This window comes from Chiloscyllium plagiosum, chromosome 19 (assembly GCF_004010195.1).
Source record: "Chiloscyllium plagiosum isolate BGI_BamShark_2017 chromosome 19, ASM401019v2, whole genome shotgun sequence".
Lineage (NCBI taxonomy): Eukaryota > Metazoa > Chordata > Chondrichthyes > Orectolobiformes > Hemiscylliidae > Chiloscyllium > Chiloscyllium plagiosum.
The window spans coordinates 8,657,675-8,672,369 of NC_057728.1; the positions used below are offsets into that span (position 1 = coordinate 8,657,675).

Consider the following 14,695-nt stretch of genomic DNA (forward strand, 5'->3'; position numbering starts at 1 on the left):
TAATCTAATCTAATCTAATCTAATCTAATCCTCTTCAACACACCAGCCACTCTGGGCAATGTGCACTGACTCCGTATTCTCTTCAATTGAACTATTGAGATCAGCCCCAGTCAGGTCACTGAGCGTGCTTCATACTGTGAACCAGCCACTGCAGCAACATGACCACACCACTCTGGTTGTGTCAGGAAGCAATCGGGTACCACCTTTCACAATTCTATGTCTGTGCTGCATTCCCTTCTCGAAACTCCAAATGAGTTCCCACACAACAACAACACTAACTATGCAAACCTTTCCAAATTCGGCAAAATAAGATTCTGTCATCTTCCTTTCTCTGACCTGGGAGTCTAACCAGAGCCCAACCCTTAACCCCCACCCCCACCTCCCCTATTCCCCACTCCTCCACCTCACTTGCAAATATTGGGCCCCCTCACAAATATCAGAATGTCCCAGTGGGCTCCCTATAAATATTGATATATTAGCAGGGCTGCCCTAACCTAACCTCCATTGGATGGTGTTGAATATTCAAAGCAAAATAATACTCCTTTTGCAGAAAATGTTTTTTATTAGCTTGAGACAGCTGAAATAATACACACTCAAGCATACAGAATTGTGAATTCTGACAAGATTTCCCTTGTGGAACACTGTATCACCGTGGCAGAAAGAAGGGCAGGGATCTGATGTGCACAATGCCTCACTATCAGCACCCTTCAACCACCAAACTGCCCATCATCCCCCCCCACCACACACACACACACAAACGCATCCAGCACATTATGATCCTGTCATGTTTATAAACCTCACTTTACCATCATTAATATTGGACAATGTATCCAATTACCATCCGCCAAGTGGAATGGAAGAGAATTGCTTTATCTTTGTCAAACACAGTAGTCGATTCATCTACAGAGTCGGCAAATCTGATTTCCTATGATTAAAAATCCATCAGCTGGCTGTTGAACAGGAATTTGTTTACAGGATTTACAGACCCCCACGTTGTGGCTTTGAAATTTTGTCAATACATCTGTGATGCAGCTTAATGTTGTATGGTCAGAATCTCCACAATCTATTGATTCGACTCCATAATTACCCTCCATAATGCCAGAGGTTTTCACCATAACAGGCCTCAAGGGGGTGAGACACATGTATTCTATCACTTCAAACTCTTTCAGAAAGCTTATTGTGCACCAGACGCTGTAGCCCAACAGTTCAGCCATTGAATTCCAAGGGAATTTGTTCTTTATTGACTTCTGCATGTAGATGCAAAGTTGAAAATTGACCAGTGGAAACCCTCAGTGAATAAATAACTGAAGAATAAAAATCACAATCTCCTAGATTACATGATATTTTGGAAAGCCCTGCTGAAGTGAATGAGTTCATAGTTACGCCGTCTTCTTCTCTGTAGCACCCTAGGTTCCAAAGATTAAATAGCCTTATTTCTTTCAAAAGTCAATTAAGTGCACATAAACAATGAAGGATTGTTCAATATTAACTAACAGGTTATGTTCTCCAGAATTTTCACAGTTACAAATAGAACTTCACTGAAACCTTCTTTACAGTTATTATGGTTGAAGTAAATATTACAAAAAGCCATTGGCAGTGTTTTTAACGATAAGTGCTTATCCCCAAATTGCTCCGTCAATCTGTATTACAGGCAAAGCTGCTTGTTACTTCTTCCTGTGTGAAGCATCTTGACAGACTGAACATCCTTTTCTTCTTTCATGGATGTGGGCATCACTTACTTGGCCACTACTCACTGTCCATCTCTAATTGCCACTGAAAAACATTAGACACGTGTTAAACCAGAACTGTGTTTGTAGTGTAGGTACATCCACAATGCTGTCACAAAGGAGTCCCAGGATTGTGACCCAGCAGTGATGAAGGATTCGGCATTTGTTTCCAAGTCAGGATGATGTTTGACTTGGAGGGGAGCTTGCAGGTAATGGTGTGTCTTACTACCTTGTACTTCTAGATGGTGAAGGTAATGAGCTTGAAACATTGCTGTCAAAGGACCATTGGTGCGTTACTGCAGTGCAGCTTGTATCTGGCAAGACACAGTTGTCACTGGACACCAGTGGTGAAGGAAATGAAGATTTGAAGTGGGCTGTCAATCAAGAGATCTGCTTTGTCCTGGATGATGCCAAGCTTTTTGAATGATTTTGGAGCTGCATTAATGCAAAGATTTTGGGAGTATTCCACTTTGCTGATATGCTGGCAGGAATGTGTAATAATCAGCCCTACAACTCCTCCAGTTACCCCAGTCATGTAAATGTGTTCCGACAGTCACCAAAATGACCGATTGATTCTGCTAACATCAAGAAGAATCAATTCACCAGCCTTCTTTAATTAACTGAAAATAATCTGTTAATTATAGCATGGATCGCATTCTTAAAACAAATGGCAAACACTGCTGTTAGTGTCAAGATTAGAGTGGTGCTGGAAAAGCACAGCAGGTCAGGCAACATCCAAGGAGCAGGGAAATGGATGTTTCGGTCCAGAGCCCTTCAACATTCCTGATGTGCTTTTCCAGCACCATTCTAATCTTGCCTCTAATCTCCAGCATCTGCAGTACCCACATCTGCCAAACACTGTTGATATCTGAACTGTAATCCAGAGTTTTATCTATATCCCCTTAATCCCAAACACAAACACACACAAATGGCAAGAGGCTCTGTGGAGATTTTTTTTAATATCAACAAGGGCGAAAGGGAAAAAGAAGTCTTGTTGGCCACAACTTCAAAATCTAAGTATAGAATATGAATGCAGGCAACTGAAACCTTGCTCAAAGATGTTGCCTTTAAGAAGCATTGTAAAGAGAAAGAGATGTGGAGGGTTTTTTAGAAAATTCCAGAACCGATGCAGCTGAAAACGTCCTTTACAGTGAGGTAATAAAATGGGCATGCAAAAAAGACAATCTCTCAGCCGCGATGGAGGAGGTGAGAGTTGGTAGCCAGGGAATGGAGACATCAAAGACAATGGCTTATACTTTCGCAATTTCCCAATGCAGCCAATACTAAGTGCCAGACATGTTGCACAACAAAACAGAGCAGCAATGGTGAGGTAGACAGAACTGCTGTCAATGCACAGTTGGAAAATGAAATGATGTTTTTAGTTGGTGGCAGCTCGGAGTCTCCAATGGTAACATGGCTGGAACAGTCAATGCAGTCATTACGGTGATTCATTGAGAACCACAGTGGACCTCCGCCAGGTGGATCTCATAGAATATGAGTTCCATGATTGGGGCCGTTCAACTGGTCCTATCAGGGAGCCCTGGCTGACAGATATAATCAGGAGTGTCAGAGGTTCTGCTCACTCTGTAAGCTGGCTCTGAGGGAGCCGGATCAATGTCAAGGACTATGCACATGTAAATAAAGGGGATTTGGTGATGGGGTTTTTTTAGATTAGATTACATTACAGTGTGGAAACAGGCCCTTCGGCCCAACAAGTCCACGCCGAAGCGCAACCCACCCATTCCCCTACATTTACCCCATACCTAACACTACGAGCAATTTAGCATGGCCAATTCACCAGACCTGCACATCTTTGGACTGTGGGAGGAAACCGGAGCACCCGGAGGAAATCCACGTAGGCATGGGGAGAACGTGCAAACTCCACACAGTCAGTCGCCTGAGGGGGGAATTGAACCCGGGTCTCTGGCGCTGTGAGGCAGCAGTGCTAACCACTGTGCCACCGTGCTGCCCACGAGGGTTCCGGCTTCTGTGGAGTTATTTCAGGTTCAACTGGGCAAACAGTCTTGGAACCATGCACAGGAACCATTGAAAGTGGATGGTGCAGAACCATGATAAAGACTGCTGACAGGTTTAGGATAACGAGAAGAGTTAATTTTCCAGTTACAGCGAATGTCACTTTTGATTTTAATAAAGACATCCGAATGCTGTATCAGGGAGAGAAACCTGAAATTTCGTGTTTCAAAGCGGAGTAAGGGAAAAGATGGACATGGAGGTGATAACATGTTCAAAGAAAGAGCAGTTTGCAAGAGGAAAAGGAAATTGTGGATGATTTGGTAGTTTGCAAAGGCAGAGGAGTTAAACTTAAGGTTTCTTGATTAGAAGTTGATGACAGCTTTGAAGTCAAGGTAGCCAGCATGAAGCAGAGGGGATTGTTTGCAATATCAGTGAACGTGGGGGTGTCACAGATATATGTTAGATGGTCAGCGTTTGTGGGAACCGGGCCAAGGGAGCAGAAGATGGGTCTGATGAACAATAGGAATTGGAAAAAGGCATGAAAGGGCAGAGTTAGACATGAAATTAGAGGAGAACTCTCATCAACATGAAAGAGTCAGTGAGTAGGAACAACCAACAATCCATGAGATTGTCAGCAAATAGCAGCCAGCTGATAGATACCATGTAAATCTGATGAGAAACACAAACACAGACTGCCAGGTACCTCATACATTTTTGTAATCATTACACGTTGTATGAAGTTTGATTTTGTGCTTTCAGGTGCTCTACAGAAGAGCTGGCACAGTGAACAGTACGCTGTTACAGACAGTCCGACAAAACATAAATATACCAATCCACGACGAGGGAGACTACATTGTGGAAATACGGGCGTATGGTGAAGGAGGAGATGGAGCAGTGAATTCGGTCAAAATTTCTAAAGGTAAGTTGATGGATGTTCCTTTCTGTTGAGGTTGAGTGTACTGAGACCCTGGGAAGTGGCTGATTGATAAGGGAGGGGTGAGGCCCTCATTCCCAAGCACAGGAAGGGCGATTTTCTGCCAATCCAAAATAAATCATTTTGGGGAAGAAAACTCCAGTTTCCTCATCAGAACCTCCAAAAATACAGTGGTGTTTGCAACATAAATCTTACTGGGTGTTCACACAAGTGTTGCTTATTCTTTGCAGGTAAGCTTTCTTCCAGACTTCTAACCATGACTGTCCTCCAGTTTCAGTCAATTTTGCCTTGTCCTGCTTTCATGACTTCTCCTTGATAAAGTGCACCATGTGGTATTGTATATGGTAACATATATTTCCAGTAAGTCGACCAAAGAGTCCCAGCTTCTGAGTTCTCATGATGCAGTCCACTTCTCTGAAACTGGAGCTTCACTTTATGGTTCTTTTCTACAGTATCTTCAAAGATTGCATCTTGCTTGGGCCTGTGATGCTGCGCTACTGGAATTAAATGGATTTTCAAAGAGTGTGTCCAGATACAATCCCTGTGGATGGTGCCCTCACACCGTTCCTGAGTGGTCTGTGTCCAATCAACATTCCTATTGAATGCGTTAGCCTTTTACCTGGTAAAACTCAACTCCTTTTCAAAAACAGCATATTGGCTCAGTTATTTTGTTCTCCAGGTTTTCTCTAAAGCTCACCAGTGGTGGCAAGAATTGACGTCAATTTGCTATGTCTGCGGCAAGCCATTTTACAGGCAAAATCCCAGAGTGCTTGGACAGCGGAATCCAATCCAATACAAATGTTCCTTTCCAGTTACACGCTGTACAAACCCCAGTGTTGAGACGCTGTTTGTTCTTGAATTTGTTTTTATTGTACCTGTTGAAAGTGCGAAAACTATGTGAAAAATGCCAGGGTAATTTTGTTTTTCCAGAAATGTGTCAAAATTTGCCTTCAGTTTTAAGACTGTGAGATAAAGGCGTTCTTTGCCTGCTTTTACACAACTGTCTGAGCCTTTCAGAACCATTCTTTTGGCTCTTTTGCAAAACTGTGCAATAGTGTTTCCTCAGGATCTGCAAGAGAATCTAATTATTTCCAGCTGCTGTGTAATATCCATCATCCCAGTAGGTATGGCATCAAACCGCACTTTTCACACTTTACTTATATTCCACATTAATATTGTATCGCTTGACCTCCAGCTATAGGCAAGTGTTCACGTTTTACTTGAAGTCTTGCATCGTAACACTGAATAGAATGGAAAATCAAGATTCAAACCCACTCCATATGTTGTAAACTGTGAGCAGGTCTGATGTTGATGAAGTGCAGTTCTTTCAGGATTCTTTAAAAGGTACGCTCCTGAGTCAATTTTCGGCATCGATCATGCAAAGGTGTGTACTATGTAACAGAGACAAAATTTTCGGAGGGGTGCTCACACATGCTGCATTGTGAGTTTTTCCAATGAGTGAGTCGTGCGAAGCTATTTTGGTTGATCAAGGAGCAGGCGGCAAATGGGTGCCAATATGGTCCCCAGAAATTTTGGATTTACCAGAATCTTGTATGAATCATCCATTCTGATAATTATTCAGCCAGCTCAGTGCTGGAAATGTGTCTGGACATTGTTTGAGAGAGAGTCAGTCCCTGCTGCAGCCTATAGTTGGACAAGCAAGTTGGACAAGTCTGTAGTTGATCTTGGCAAGAGCTGAATAGCCATTGCTTGACTGAGCCACCAAGAGGTAATTGTGTCCTGTGAAAAATCCACCCCAGGCAGCCCCCTGTGGAAAGCAAGGTGCAAATTGGAACAGGGTGGACATACCCACTCCAAGGCTGAGATTTTCCCATTTTCTGACTTAAGAGCATTTCCAGAAGCTGAACCTAGCAGTCTACTGAGGTAAGGAAGCCTGCCAAACCTTCTGAGGATTAAGGAGCCAGTTGGCTTCCATTGGGCTTTCTGTCAGAGTTCAGATCCTGGAACCGGTCGTCCCACCTGAAGATCTGGTCAGTCAGAGGCCACAGCTCCAGAGCTGGGCAACAGAGGTCTGGGCTGCTGCCAAGGCACCATCCCCCTGGACCCCTTGGATGGAAGAGCACTGCCAGGAGAGGTAGGTCACGTTTGAGGGGGAACAGTGGGCGGAGTTCTGGAGTTATTGATCATGGAGTACAGTGGGGGACTGGCTAGGGTGGGAGGTTGTTCAAATGTGAGGGGATTGGTGTGGGGTGCTCTCGAGAGTCATCCATCTACTCGCGGTCCAGTATCTCATCTTGCACTTATTACTACAGATCACAGGAACTTCAAAATCTTTGGCTGATACTGTCAATGTGCTTTCATCTGATATGTTAGACCATGTGCTGCATACAGTCCATATTTACAGATCTGTTTAATGATTTGACAGAGAATAGTTTGCCTGATTCAGTCACCATCTCATCATGGCCCTAACAATACATGCAGTATAAAACAGTGCAAAATCCGTATTGTGGCAAAACAAAACACTATCTTACACCATTGGAGATACACTGTCACAGTGACAAGCACAAGCATCAAAGACAACGACTCTGAGTTGTCACATGGGTGCCTCAGAGCTACTTATATCCTGTGAATGGGAGAGAATGATACACCTAACAGCATCTGCTTGAGAAGCAGTTGGATATTGTCATGAAGAGACAGGGAAGACTGTCTTTGGAGTTCAAGAGTATTGATGAGGCACCGTAATTCAGACCTATCTTTTTATCTTAACCATGACTCAACTCATTTTGAAAGTTTACTGCATTAACCTGTATAAATTTTGCTCAGAGTTGTTCTCTTTGTTTGTGGAGCTTGGTATTCCCTTTTATTTTTTGCTATTTTGACCATCAGTATCAATTTTCGAGTGGCCAAGTTACAACTTTAAGAGCTCTGAAGGAAAACACAAGGCATTTGACTGACTCTTGCTGAATATAACCTCCTCAGTTTAGTTGGGTGGTAAATGTATAGGTGATATAAAGTGTCAGCCTTTACTCAGTTGGTAGCTCTGTTGCCTCTGAGTCAGGAGGTCATGCTTACTCTGGAGAGCAGCAAATCCGTGTCATTCCCAATGCAGCACCGAGGAAGTAAATTGCTTAAGTTGCTTTGGAATGTCCCAAGTCATATAAAGTGCAATATAATTGTATATCTTCCTCAGTTCTTTACACTTTACACTCAATGATGTGTAATTTAGCTAAACCAATACTGTGCGCATTTGAATGGTCACTGATCTCAGACATGTGAGACTTGTGCCAGTGAAGTAAGAGAAGTAGACAGGCAGGAGGCTGGAAGAACACAGCAAGCCAGGCAGCATCAGGAGGTACAAAAGTCGACGTTTAGGGTGTAGCCCTTCTTCAGGACTGGGGGGTGGGTCTGTGGGGAGCTGCAGATAAAGGAGGAGGCAGGGGGCAGGGTGATGAAGTGGGGATAAGTGAAGACAGGTGGAGTGTACAATCTGGTTGGTCAATGGGAGGAATGAATCCGGTTGGTGGCACTCCTACCACTCCCGAGCCACTCCCCCCTTTATCTGCAGCTCCCCACAGACCCACCCCCAGTCCTGAAGAAGGGTTACACCCTAAACGTCGACTTTTGTACCTCCTGATGCTGCCTGGCTTGTTGTGTTCTTCCAGTCTCCTGCCTGTCTACTGTGGATTCCAGCATCTGCAGTGTTTTTGTCTCCAATGAAGTAAGAAAATCCATGCAATTAGTGACTGATGCCACCTCTTCCTTTTATGACTGTGGACTTATAAACTCTCAACACCAGAATCAGTGTTTGACAATTCCATGTGTTTAACCTGGGTGGAGGGTTGCACTCAAGTTTAGAATAGAATCACGTGAATCAAATTAACCCTCGAAACAGATCAGTCCATTTTTACCTTGATCTCCAGGCACCTAGTGTGTCTTCCTCTGCCTCCTTATTAAACGAGTCCTCTGTGCACTTTGTTCAAAGGCCACTGCCTCGCAGATTTCAGCTGTGTAATATATTTTTCTGTATTAATTTCTCTAGTTCAACAAACCTTTTAAATAAAAAACTTCCAAGTTGAATTTTCCAGGCAGAGATGTTTCGAAGATTTTCCCAACAGTTCATCTTTTAAGTATGATCAGTCAAGAAAGTGGCCAATAGGTTTGTCTAGAGTGACCAGAAGATCATAAGTTGGTCAGAATCAATCAGTTTTTAAAAACCTGACCAAGAGCTGATTTGATCCGTTACTTTCCAGCTACTTAGAAAGGAAAATATTTTGTAAATCAAAGTGACATCATTTTGGAACAGAGTGTTTGCATTCAACTTACAGACGAGGTGTGGTGGTCTCGTAGTCTTATGTGCAATGAATTTGCAACATGTTTTTTTGCATGGATCAAGTGTTTCTCAGATATCTTCAGACACCAATATCTGTGGCTTGTGGGTGTGGCTGCATATTGCATTCTGACTGATGTTTTTGCACATCTCATTCACCGGTCAGTTAAACCTTGTCACTAGTGGGTATCCTGGCTTGAGGATTAATGATTATACTCTAAGTTAGTCATTAGAAACTCTAGGAATTTTTGAAATTTTGAATTATTTGGCACAGAGGTGGGTGTGAAATTTTGCACCATTAGCAAATGTGCTGGGGGCTCCTTGCATCATTCCACCAACGAGTTTCCCAGAGGTAGGGTTGGGTCGAGGAGGTCTCCCTGTCCACAAGCAGGGAGGAGCCAATTCAATGAAGTGAATGGGTCGTTAAGGTCAATGAAGAGGCATTTCCCAGACAGTCTCACTCCCTAGCACCCAGCAACCTCCCAGCCAGGCTTCAGGATCTAGGCAATCTTTGAAGTCTTTGAACAGGATGGCACAGTGGCTCAGTGGTTAGCATTACTGCCCCACAGTACCAGGGGCAGTCTCAGGCGACTATCTGTGTGGAGTTTGTATGTTCTCCCTGTTGGTTTCTTCCAAGTGCTCTGGTTTCCTCCCTAAGTCCAAAGATGTGCAGGTTAGGTGGATTGGCCATGTTAAATTGCCCATTGTGTTCAGGGGTGTGCAGTCTAGGTGGATTAGCCATGGGAAATGTAGAGTTACAAGGATGGGGGTAGGTCTGGGTGGGATGCTTTTCAGAAGGTCACTGCAGTCCCAGTAGGTCAAATGGCCTTTTTCTGCACTGTAGGGATTGTATGATTCAATCTGTGTGGCCTATCTGGGTGGTCCCAGGCCAAAAACTATGGCCTTTTTTTAAAATCTAGATGTCCTAAATGTTGCTCATGATGGAAGCATCGTCTCTGTCTCTTACACACACACACATTCACACACAGACACACACACATTCACACACACACAGCTGAAACAACAATCTTCAACTCTTTCCAAGCTGGAGAACCTCCAAGTTCAGGAGCAAAAGCAACAGGGACCACACCCTCTAACCACTACTCGTTCACTTGAGGCAAAATCACAGCTAGTGACTGTTCCCTACAGTGCACAGGGTCAGGATCTCTCGACATTCGGATCCAACCCAGAAAGTGAAACCTACAAGTAACAATGAAGTGTAGTTAGGCAGGGTCATTTTCTGATTATGGGCAGGCAACAGACAATTTCTCCTCAGAATAACGTTGAATTGACAATATGCCCATAACTTTTCTATCATATTCTGGGACTTGAACCCAGGTCAAGGTTAGGGACACTATCACTGTGCCACAAGGGGTCCCTTAGTAGGTAGGCTCTCATATTTTTCTTTAACCTATTTTTCTAATCGACCTGTTCAGATAGGTTATTTGCACACAGTGAAATCCCAAATGCAACGATCTAGTAGTATTTGGATAATTTATTTTTAACAGTGTTGATTGAGCGATAAAGTGGTAGCAGAACTGGAAATCCTGGGGATGATAACCCCGCACTTCTACAGATAGTCCCTCTGCTTGAGAGGGAGGGTAGATAGACCCTTATTGAGCAGTCACAACCAAATGACAGCACCTCCAGCATTGGAGTGTGAGCCCAAATCCACCATTCAAATCTCTAGTGCAATGCTTTGAACCAGGACTATTCAGACTGAGAGGTGAGAGTTAATCACAGCTCAAAGAGGTAAAACTTTCACAGTAAAAGACTACCTACTAAAGGCACTCTTGTGGTGCAGTGGTAGTGCCCCCGCCCCTGAATTCAGAGAAGCTTGGGTTCAAGTCCCACCTGCCCCAGGGGTGTGCAATAACATATCTGAACAGGTTGATTAGAAAAACAGGTTAAAGTAAAATATAAGAGGTGAATTACTAAGGGTTCTCTTGTGGCACAGTGATAATGTCCCTACCCCTGGCCCAGGTTCAAATCCCACCTGCTTCAGAGGTGTGAGATAGCATTGATTAGAAAGTAGATTACATGTTAAAAACACTGCCTACCAAAGGTGATCATTTGCTTTTTGACTATAGCGCAGTGCGCAGTCTGACTCCTTTGGCACTTCTGTCCCAGTCCATATCTGGTATTATGTGGTAGCGGCAGTAACATTGACCTCTTGAGCCCTTCATTGTGAATGGGAAAGAACAGGAAGAGAACTGAGACACACAAACTCTATCTTTGGTTCATAACTCTACCTGAGTCATTTAATAACGTTGAATTGACAATGTGCCCATAACTTTTCGATCATATTCTGGGACTTGAACCCACGTAAAGGTTAGGGACACTACCACTGTGCCACAAGGGGTCCTTAGTAGGTAGGTTCTCATATTTTTCTTTAACCTATTTTTCTAATCGACCTGTTCAGATAGGTTATTTGCACACAGTGAAATCCCAAATGCAACTATCTAATAGTATTTGGATAATTTATTTTTAACAGTGTTGATTGAGCGATAAAGTGCTAGCAGAACTGGAAATCCTGGGGATGACTTGGATGCGAGCATAAGAGGTACAGTTAGTAAGTTTGCAGATGACACCAAAATTGGAGGTGTAGTGAATAGCGAAGAGGTTTACCTCAGATTACAACAGGATCTGGACCAGATGGGCCAATGGGCTGAGAAGTGGCACATGGAGTTTAATTCAGATAAATGCGAGGTGCTGCATTTTGAGAAAGTAAATCTTAGCAGGACTTATACACTTAATGGTAAAGTCCTAGGGAGTGTTGCTGAACAAAGAGACCTTGGAGTGCAGGTTCATAGCTCCTTGAAAGTGGAGTGGCAGGTAAATAGGATAGTGAAGAAGGTGTTTCCTTTATTGGTCAGAGTATTGAGTACAGGAGTTGGGAGGGGTGACCTTATAGAGGTTTACAAAATTATGAGGGGCATGGATAGGATAAATAGGCAAAGTTTTTTCCCTGGGGTCGGGGAGTCCAGAACTAGAGGGTATATGTTTATGGTGAGAGGGGAAAGATATAAAAGAGACCTAAGAGGCAACCTTTTCACACAGAGGGTGGTGCGTGTATGGAATGAGCTGCCAGAGGATGTGATGGAGGCCAGTACAATTGCAACATTTAAGAGGCATTTGGATGGGTATATGAATAGGAAGGATTTGGAAGTCTATGGGCCAGGTGCTGGCATGTGGGACTAGATTGGGTTGGGATATCTGGTCGGCATGGACAGGTTGGACCGAAGGGTCTCTTTCCATGCTGTACACCTCTATGACTCTATGGGTCTACAAATTGTTTCAGCTCACTTGAAGCTGGCCTCCAGCTTTCCTCCTCCTCACCATCACCATGACGACTGAATTTTCCATTGTACCACTGCGAAGAAAAATGATATAATTCTTAATGAATTCAACATAAGCATTACATCAGCACCTCTTGGTCTTTTCCCACCACTCTCAAAGCCAAAGGAAATTCCTGCTGATAAGTGGGTTGTTGTTTTGGAAGGAGTGGTGAGAAGGTTGATGTCCTTCCTATTCTGATGAGTAAAGGATTCTTTGTTATCTTCATCCGAGCGACACTTGTGTGGCCTGATAGCGATTCAGTTATTTCCAACTCGGACAATCAAATCTGTTTTGATTCTGTCATGAAACACACAACCTTTCTACCTCCATATTCAGAATGCAGGAATATGAAAGCCTTTAAAGACTCTCAAACTGTACTCTAATGACTCCTAACCAAACATTTATGATTAACCAATTCAAGACTGTGCGAATAATCACTGCTAGACACTGGTTTTGTAGCTTAAACAAAAGATTCAGCAATTTTTTAGCAATACAGTAACTTTAGTCGAGTAAAATTAAACAAAAATGTTATCTAATTTTTCTAACTTAAACCTCTGTTTTCAGTCCATTCACACAAAAGACAAACAGATAAATAAATATAGTTCACAAACTAATAAAAGAAAATAACAAAACTGGGCAGATTACTTAAGTGGTTTTTGCGACACATTGTTCCACAGGTATGTAGGATTTTCAGAAAATGTCAAACCGAGCAACCATTCCAGAGTTTTGTCACCTGAAAACATGGAAGTGTTCTCTGCACACCAAAATTCGAGTTGATATGTCAGGAAAATCAAGGGTCCCAGTACAGACTCTTGGGGATCTCGACTACAAACCCTCCTCCAGCATGAAAAATATCCACTGAGCATTAGTCTGTTTTCTGTCTCTCAGCTAATTTTGTATCAATATTGCCAGCGTCACTTTTATTCTGTGATCTGTGTGGGCTTCCTCCGGGCGTTCCAGTTTCCTCGCACAGTCCAAGGTGTGCAGGTTAGGTGGATTGGCCATGCTAAATTGTCCCATAGTGTCCAGGAATGTGCAGTCTAGGTGGATTATGCAGGGTTACAGGGTGGTGGGTCTGAGTGGGATGTTTTTGGAGGGTCAGCGTGGACTCGATGGGCCAGATGGCCAGCTTCTGTGCTGTCAGAAATCTATGATTCAATGAAATGTCTTCTGGAAATCCATGTATACCACATCAGAAGCATTATCCTCATCAACCCTCTTGACTATCTCTTCAAAAAACCTCAGCAAATTTAATTAAGGGTGTGATTTTCCCCTTAGAAATTCAAGCTGTCTCTTCCCAATGAAGCCATCCTTTTTTGTGTGACTACTGATTCTATCTAGTTAAAAACCAATTTTGAAACCAAAAAGCCCAAGAATACTTGATATGGTTTTAAGAATTGAAAAGTATATTTATTGCATTCCACAGGCATTTCCATCTAGAAGGACAAGAGCACCAACTCTTGCATGTTCTGCTCCAAGCTGCTTATCATCCTGAAACGGAAATATATCACCGTTCCTTCAGTGTGGATAGGACAAAATCCTGGAAGTCCCACCTGAAGGCCAGTGTGAGTCTACCTACAGCATATGGACTGCAGCGGTTCATGAAGGCCGCTCACCACCTGTCAAGGGCAATTATGGACAGGCAATAACTGCTGGCCTAGCCAGCAACACCCACATCTTGCAAGAGAATTTAAAAAGTCTCAGAGGAAGCTAGTGATACTTAGAACTTAGGTTTTATTCTCTGAACTTTCAATAGTTGGGATAGGAAGTGATAACAGGAGGCTTTCAAAACATGATGTGGCATCAAGAGCCAAATGCCTCCTCACAGGAAACAGTCCAAAATCCAGTTCAAACGTTAGCCTCTCCTTGTCAGACTGACCGTCTCCTCCACGAGATCGCAGTTACCATTCAACATCTACTGTCTGCTGGAGCACAAGGTCTCTCCCAGACGTAATCGTAAAGATGTGAGCAGTCCTCACTTTTTCCTAGTCAGAGAGATGTACAGCATGGAAACAGGCCCTTCAATCCAATTCATTCATGCCGACCAGACATCCTAACTTAACCTAGTCCCATTTGCCAGCACTTGGCCCATATCCCTCTAAACCCTTCCTATTCATATACCCTTCCAGATGCCTTTTAAATGCTGCAATTGTACCAGCCTCCACCACTTCCTCTGGCAGCTCATTCCATACATGCACTATCCTCTGCGTGAAAAGGTTGCCCCTTAGGTCCCTTTTTATATTTCTTCCCCTCTCACCCTAAACCTATGCTCTCTAGTTCTGGACTCCCCCACCCCAGGGAAAAAACCTTGTCTATTTACCCAATCCATGCCCCTCATGATTTTAAAAACCTCGATAAGGTCACCCCTCAGCCTTCGACACTCCAGGGAAAACAACCCCAGCCTGTTCAGCCTCTCCCAAAGCTCAAATCCAA

The 14,695-nt window shown here is 43.4% G+C and overlaps 1 protein-coding gene across 1 annotated transcript in view; it reads left to right on the top strand.

The window, feature by feature from the left end:
- Nucleotides 1-14,695, top strand: part of cntn1b (contactin 1b) — a 746,084-nt gene that overhangs the window by 666,670 nt on the left and 64,719 nt on the right. Inside the window, exon 25 of the mRNA XM_043709043.1 lies at nt 4,461-4,620. Coding sequence (XP_043564978.1) covers nt 4,461-4,620 — 160 coding nt within the window. The remainder of the gene's footprint in view (nt 1-4,460; nt 4,621-14,695) is intronic.